Source organism: Chinchilla lanigera, unplaced genomic scaffold (genome assembly GCF_000276665.1).
Source record: "Chinchilla lanigera isolate Chin_1 unplaced genomic scaffold, ChiLan1.0 scaffold00070, whole genome shotgun sequence".
In the NCBI taxonomy this organism is placed as follows: domain Eukaryota; kingdom Metazoa; phylum Chordata; class Mammalia; order Rodentia; family Chinchillidae; genus Chinchilla; species Chinchilla lanigera.
Window position 1 is genome coordinate 11,795,124 of NW_004955471.1, and position 7,958 is coordinate 11,803,081.

At 44.2% G+C, this 7,958-nt stretch overlaps 1 protein-coding gene across 2 annotated transcripts in view; it reads right to left on the reverse strand.

Annotated features, from left to right (window-relative positions):
- Positions 1-1,154: 1,154 nt before the first annotated feature.
- The window catches only part of Npy2r (neuropeptide Y receptor Y2), a 7,837-nt gene continuing 1,033 nt past the window's right edge, over positions 1,155-7,958 (reverse strand). Inside the window, exons 1-2 of one of the 2 annotated variants that reach the window (XM_005400954.2) lie at positions 7,810-7,863; positions 1,155-4,286 (exon numbers count right to left, since the gene is read on the reverse strand). In XM_005400954.2, the coding sequence (XP_005401011.1) occupies positions 3,097-4,245 (1,149 nt within the window). In that variant the 5' untranslated portion in view covers positions 4,246-4,286; positions 7,810-7,863 and the 3' untranslated portion in view covers positions 1,155-3,096. Of the gene's footprint in view, positions 4,287-7,809; positions 7,864-7,958 lie in introns of those variants that run through there. The other variant, XM_005400953.1, reaches the window with a different exon arrangement.

Consider the following 7,958-nt stretch of genomic DNA (forward strand, 5'->3'; position numbering starts at 1 on the left):
TGTGCCCCGCCCCACGTGGTCAGGTCTGCTGGGATCCAGACGTGACTGTAGATTATTGTAGCTTATGGATTTTGGCTAAGTATGCCCCTTGAGTCCTCTCTCTCCCTCCTCAGTGGCATTCTTTAAAGATATTTACGTTGACTTCTCTGGCACTCTGAGCCATAACTAATGGCTTCCCCCCTAGTGACAAAGTCACTGGTAATTGTGACTGAACCACACATGAAATCCATACTTTCAGCACTTTCTATAGGTGCAAATATCTACTTTTAGTGACCTTTAAAAAATGATGATCTTGAATAAGCTTCTTATGGATTTTTTTATAGTTAAAATCTATTTCCCTAGAAAAGTCTTAATAAAATGGGACAGGTGTGGTCTCAGTTTCCTTCACAGCTACTTATTGAGAATTAATTTGGTGACATGGATGGCAAGCACCTGTGACTCCACAATGGTTACAATGGCTTCTGTCCCCTACCCTGATGATGCCTAAAGTCTGTCAGCAAGAAGTGAATGTGTATGGGATAAAATATATAGGTACAGTCCCAAGCTAACCAGCTTTCCAAGTTGTAAAAACATTTTGATCTTCTTGTAAGAATTATGAGGAAAGGATGAGTTTAAACTGGAAGAACGGCTTGGTCAAATCTGAATTTTTAAAAAAATCACTCTGGCTACTGGGTAAAAGTTGGAATGCTTTAGGAGATATCAAGATACAGAAAGACCAACTGAGATGATGGGAACATACTATATTAATCCATGCTAGAGATAATGTGGATCTGTGAGACAATCCTACCTGGATGATCGAGACAGAAAATAATGCATTGACTCATGAAATATCTGGGAATTAGAATGAAATGGAAGAATTAATTGGGTAAGTAGGGGAAATACACAAGAGCCAGCATGTCCTGGGACCTGGTAGATATGAGAATCATGACTCAGAGTGGAGGTAGGGGGTATGCACTAAACAACAGGTCCTACTTGAGAGTGTTAGATCTGATCCGCTGGTGAGACCCAAGTGAACAGTTCTATCAGCTAACAGTGACACAAAACTTGAAATTCTAAAGAAATGTCCAGTTGGAACAGTCCTAAAGTAGGTCCTTTTACTCGGATTCAGGTACAAGCAGGAAGAAGAACTCAACTAAAATTCACACAGTTCCTCGAATTTTCTGAATTCTCTTTATTTCAACATTAAAAGCACAACATAGAAAGTTATTTTTAGTGGGTTGACAGGGTTAATTGGATCAGACATATGCTAATAGGATCATTACCCGGATTGCACACTTCACTTCCATCCCATACATCACAGCCGATGACACAGTAGTGTACACATTTCCCACAGTGTAAGACTTCTGCAAGGGGGATAAAGTCTTTAACTACAATTTTCTAACATCTGAAGGAAAGTAACTGCTATGTTAAAGACAAAATCTTCTTATGCTGATTCCAACAACAAAACGAATTCTTCAATATATTACAGATATACATTTTTATTGATTTTTTAATCTCTTTCACTAATTCTATATCTTATTGTTGCATTCTTTTTCAATATCTCAAAACTGCAGTTCAAGACCAATCGTTTATTTTGAATATGAAAGGAATTTATTAAAAGCTATACTATAAATATTAAATGCACCCATCCATACAATGAAGCTCTCCAACTCATGAAATTCATGTGGTAATTAAGTACGAAAGTCATGTTGAATTTAACTAAAATGTGAGGAATATATTTGCAAATTCTATCATATTTACAAAAGTATAACTACAACAAAACTTCTTTAACAGCGTCTAACATAATGCAACTGTTTTAACATCTCATTTATTTTTCACAAACACAATAGAGTTTTAAGCATCTTTGGTTGGGTCCTATTAAAATAAAAATTATACTCATAAAATCATTAAATAAAAAATACTGCAGTACTTACGTTCCACTATTTGTAGGTATACAGGTATATATTCACATTCACATCCAAAAAATATAATTACTTTCAAAAGAGTTAACTTACATGAAATGGCTTGAAACAGAGCATTTGGAAAATAGAGTAAATCTAGTGCTTTGAATATTTCTTACCAGATGGGGCCATTTTATGAAATCATATTTTTATTTATCAGGAAAAGGTCCTGGGAAAATGAATTCTAAAGACAATAACACAGCAGAACACCATAAAGCTGTCAGAGCTGTGCATCTGTGTGAAAAACTGCACACAAATAACCACAAAATGTTACAAAATTCCATGAAAATTGCTTTCTAATCTGATTTAATTTTGAGCTCAAACTCTACTCCAGCACAAGAATAATAACAGAAATCATACGGATTTTTAAATTTGCGACAATTTGCAATGTTGCTTACCTATTTATTATATAAATAGTATTCATATAAAGCAAGGACAATTTAAAATAAGAAATTCAAGAACTGTTTACATTTTTTGTAATTCTGAGACTTTCTGCTTTCGAGTCTGAGTTTAAAAAACATTCTCACCAAATGCATTTGACTTTAAGAACACTCACTGATTATTAAGAATTCCCCCCATGATTTGCCAAAGTGTTAACCATCTGTCAATTTTGTTTACTCCCTTGATGCCATTAAAGTAGCAGCGTTCACCGAGAGCGTTCCTTTCAGAATTCCCTCTGTAGGAAGAACAGGAAAATGAACTATCACCCAGCAGAGCCAGCGGCTCGCTAGTGAGGTTTGCGTTCAACAGGCTTCACTCACATCAGAGGAGAGAGGAGTCACGCTGTAACCCCCGTTCAGGTCCCAGCGAGCGCCCGGAGTCTGCATATCAAATCCCAACTGCCAGCAGTGCTGACAACATCAGCTCCTCCTTCAGCTTTCCCTCACACTGGGAAAAGTCAGACGTATTTCTCTCTGCTTTTACACATAACTCAACCTAATGCAAGCCACTATCATTAAGCCGTTTTGTCACCTTCTCTGTGAACACAAATATTCTCCCTAGACTCTGCCAGCCAGTTTTCCAGGAGTGCCAGTGCCTGAGCTTCCGTTTAGATGCCTTCCGTCTTTACAATGAGATCAGCTCACACCTCTGCACCCTCCTCAACCAGACCAAGGGTTCTGGTCAGAACTGACCCTTAGCTTCCCACGCCATGTCCTTAGACATTGGTGGCCTCGGAGAAGGAGTCAGTGGGCCCACTGGTCTTTACCACGTCCACATTCTTTTTCGCCTTGAACGTCGCAGACACCTCCGAGTGAATGGCATCCAGCCCCTGCTCGCAGCGGAAGGCCGAGAGGAAGGCCTTGCGGTAGTTGCTGTTCATCCAGCCGTACAGCAGGGGGTTGGCGAAGGTGGAGCACATGGCGGTGATGTGGAACACTGTGAAGATGAGCTTGTACTCCTTCAGGTCTAGTACCTGGCTGTCGATGTCCACCGCGAGCTGGAAGGCGTGCAGGGGCAGCCAGCTGACTGCAAACACCACCACCACGAACACCAGCATCTTGGTGGTTTTCTGCCTTCGCTGGTGGTAGTGGTCACTCGCAGCTCCAGGGCTGACATGGTTCTTCAGTTTACTCCAGATCCGGATATAGGAAACAGATATGATGCCCAGGGGCAAAACGTACAGGATCAACAAGGAGGAAAGGCTATAGATGGTGCCGTAGACGCTCTTCTCCTCACCTGGCCACTTCTCGGTGCAAGCCACAATCTCGAAGTCCGGAATAATCTCAATCAGTGAGTATTCCCGGAAGATGGCCAGGGGACTCGCCAGCAGGGCGCTGACGCCCCAGGCCAAGCCGATAATCAGGAAGCTGTTTTGCTTGGAGATCTTGCTGTCCAGGTGGTAGACGATGCACCGATGCCGGTCCAGAGCAATTACTGTCAAGGTGACCGTGGACACCTGCACCGCCAGGCCCTGGGCATAGGGCACCAGGTGGCAGAGGACGGGACCCATCTTCCACTCTCCCATTAAGGTGTAGGTGAGAGTGAACGGTAGGCACAGGGTGTTGACCAGAAGATCCGCCACAGCCAGGTTGGCGATGAAGAAGTTGGTAACCGTGCGCATGCTCTTGAATTTGATCACCACGTGGATGACCAAGGAGTTTCCAACCACACCCAGCAAGATGATGGAGCAGTAGGCCAGGATGAGGACGACCCGCACTTCTGTCAGCTTGGTGCTGTCGATCAGCTCCGGCTCCGGGTCAGGGGCCAGCTCCCCCCTGGGGGTGGTGTGCTCCAGCCCGTAGGGTTCCACCTTCATTTCTTCCACAGTCTGGTTCTCATCAGCCTCTGTACCTATTGGGCCCATTTCCGATACAGTTCCACTTGGACCACACCCAGCACAAGAATCTACAATTTAAAAATAAAAAGAACAAGTATGTGATAAGCAAGGCACAGGGTGAGGAAAAGAAATGTCCCAAGGGGACTGATATAACAGTGGTGGCTCAGTACAGCTGGCCTCTGGTCTATAAAATTGCATACAGTATAACAGTTTGATAAAGTAAGTTTTTAAAGGTCTATTCACAAATATGGGTGAATTGAACCTAATCTTTACAAAAGTGCATAAAGATGGTAAAATGGTTTTTTCCCAACAGGAGAGAAAACATTCCAGTGTGAGAGCTATCAAATAGATCCCATCCATTTTTTAAAGATATGAATACTATAACTTCACCAATTTTAAAACTGCTTTAAATTCATCAAACTACTTTTAAAGAAAGGAAAGTTTCTTTACTATCTTAATTATTTTATTTAATTTATAAATATATAGCAACAAATTATGTAGGAAAAAAAGTCTTAAAAGCTGTGTCCGATCCCTAACTTTGACAGTATAAAATATGGCCATCTGAGCAGATTTTGTTTCAGTCACTCTTTTTACCCTATCAGCTGGCATTAAAAATAACTAGCCTGCCTAGAACAATTGTTCATTCGAGTTATTTGGAATAAGCTGCTCATATAACATACAGCAGAATCCTATTATACATGAAAACTACACCAAGTCTCAACTCCATCTTCCCCAGACGCTGGGTATAAAATTTTGGGCACCTAACTTTCTCACTTCCCTCCCATCCCATCCCTGGTTTTTCCCTTCCCATGTGACCTACTGCAGTCAACATTATTCTTATTGATTAAACACCTAAAGTTGAAAACATAGGAACCAGTCGAAACAGTCTCATCTCTTTCAGTCCCCAAGTCTGAGAGAAACTTCAGACTGGTATCCTGCATAGGCACCTTTCTCTTCCCACTTGTTTCTACCACGCTGGTTCTGCTCCGCTCAACGTTTTAGCACAATTACTCCACCAGTCCTATCGTGTATTTCCCTTCCTCTTTTGCTTTCATCCATTGCTCACCGCATTCACTCACTTCACAGATACGCAGCTAAAGCTCGGCACCAGTTCACCACAGTGAGCACAAGCAGGCATTTACCCACCCGCGCCGCAAACTGGGACTTGCGCCGTGTGGAAGGACCGCAGTATGTTCCCTCCGCTCTAAGGCCCTTCCATTTTACGGGACACAGTTTGCTCTGACGTAAGTGTCTTTCTGACCTGACCGTGTTATTTTCTCTCATGTATCCAGACTGTTTAAAATAATGTATGTTTCTGCCGTAAGATTCCTTCTTTAAATTTGTGAAAACATTCAGACCCATCATCCTAGTGCTAATACCTGGCGAATATATTATAATCACCAAAGGCTGCTGTCATGAATTCAGACCCTCTTGTGATGAATCTGCTGTTAATCACAGCATCTGCTGCTGTTGCTTGGTGAATCATGGTTATTCGGCCCACAGACCACGCCTGGCTGGACCCCTGTGTCCCCCACTCTTTTCCCCACCTTTCCCTGCTGTTTTGTTGGGTGACACAGGAGGACTGAGTCTCACAGGGACATCTGCAGGCTCCCAGGACCTTAGGATTCTGCTTGGGAAACATTCCAGGGGCAGGAGGAAGGGCGCCTCCTTGGGTCCCCACAGGCCAGCCTGCAGTGACTCCACCTCCTGGTCCCTGGGCCCAAGTCACACTGCTTCCTCTCCCCATCCCTCCAGCGAGAGACAGTAAGACCTTCTTCTCTTGCTAATCTCTGAGAAGCCCCCAGCAGCTTCTATCATTGGTACAACCAAGTCTCTGCACGTCCTTCCCTTAAGCTTCTGAATGAATTTGGTTTTGAATGGTCTGGTGACTGCATACTTCCGTTAACTCACTTTCCATTGGAAGGCTCTGGACTCTCACAGGATCATAACACTGACCTACCGAAGAAATCCCAACTCTTCCGTATGTGTTCACAGTTTGACATCATCCCTGATACCCCTCCTGCCTCCTTTCACCAGACACCCCAACAAGTAACCTCCGCAGGCCACACCGCCTTGTCCCCCGCGACTGAGCACCCCAGGCGCTCTCTCCTCTCTCAGCCTTCCTCATGCTGAACTGGGAGGTGTCTCAGCTACTCCAGCAGCCCCAGCCCCTGCGCGCCCCAAGACTGCAGACAGGACGCGGCGGTTGCTTTGCTTCCTTCCCCATGAGGAGCACTCTCTGCACACAGCGTTCCTCATCCCTGGTTGCGTCCAGTCACACCAAGTACACTGGAGCCACAGAGTCCTTTGGCAAAACAAACATGACCTTAACGAACAACTTCACTAATAACTGATGTCAGGAATTTAAAGTGTACTTTCTAGGCTTTCCCTTGCTGAAGATAACGACCTATTCATGATAGGTTGCTATGGCATGATATTCTATGCCTATTCCCTCCACTCCTCCCCCCTGGCCCATCTCTGTCTCTGTCTCTCTCTGTCTCTCTCTGTCTCTCTCTCTCTCTCTCCCTCTCTCTCTCTCTCTTCCTTCCTCTCCATCCCCATAGAAAGAGCTTCACTTCCCAGGAGGACCTGGGGGTTTCCATCTGTTTGCTATACTGACACATTCCACTTCTCTCTGCATCAATTTCAAATATAATGTTCCAAGGAGACTGTGCCCTTTTCCATGGGCCTTCATGCTTTAATAATTAGACGAAATGGAAACAAACCATTCAAATCCCAGAGTTCTATTTGGTAGGCTGTACTATTTCCCTTAGACTAAGAAGGACGTCGCCTTTATAGAGCACACCTAGTCAATCCGGACAAGCCATTAACAGAATTAATAAGACTCTGAAGGTCAGCGTTTGGAGGATGCAGCAGACCACACTGACAATAACCATGAAACTGGATGTACTGAACAACATTAGCAAGAGGAGTTTATTTGACGTGCTGATGTATTCCGTTGTTTCTTTTCAGTGCTATTTTTTGTTGTTCAGAGTTCTGTTATTTACAACTTCTCTGCAGGAGTGGCTACTGATCTATAAACTATTAGCGGATGGACAATACTAGCTGTTCTAAACACACGACGGGCCTTCAGTCAGGTCAAAGTCACCCAGAGCACAGACTGTCACTTTGGGGCAATGCTTTTGGAAAACTGGAAGAGAAACATAGAGGGCAGAATTTGCCACATTAGAAACTCAGAAGCACAAAAATAAAACGGTAAGCAGATCCAGGAAAAACCCTTAAAATAAGGCAAAAGGAGACATTTCACAGTATTCAAGACATTCAAGGAGACCTGTGAATGGTACAATTTCTTGAATAGATTTAGAGATTTCGTTTCAGAAACATTCCCTTGTAGAATAGGAATGAGTTTCAGAGCTTTTCTTTTCTCGTTTTTCAGAGATCCAAAGTGCTTCAAATGAGTCAGAGACTGGTCCACGCGTTGAGCACAAAGTTGTACCCAAGGCGTTCTTTGGACCGTTCCTTCTGCGGCACTGTCGCCCCAGCTTCTGGTTCAACCCCGACATCCTAATCAAACACGACACCTTCCGGGAATCTTTTCCCACGGAAACATCCCAGAAGCCCGCCACACACCTTCTAGCTGCCTTTGCTTCTCGCCCCGGAGACGGGAAAAGTAAACTTTCCACGAGCACCACGAAGACCCTCCGTCCGGCTAGCGGCGCGCCCGAGCGCCGGCCTCCCGGCTTCTCCGGCCCCGGGCTTTGAAGGGCGCGAGGCGGCCG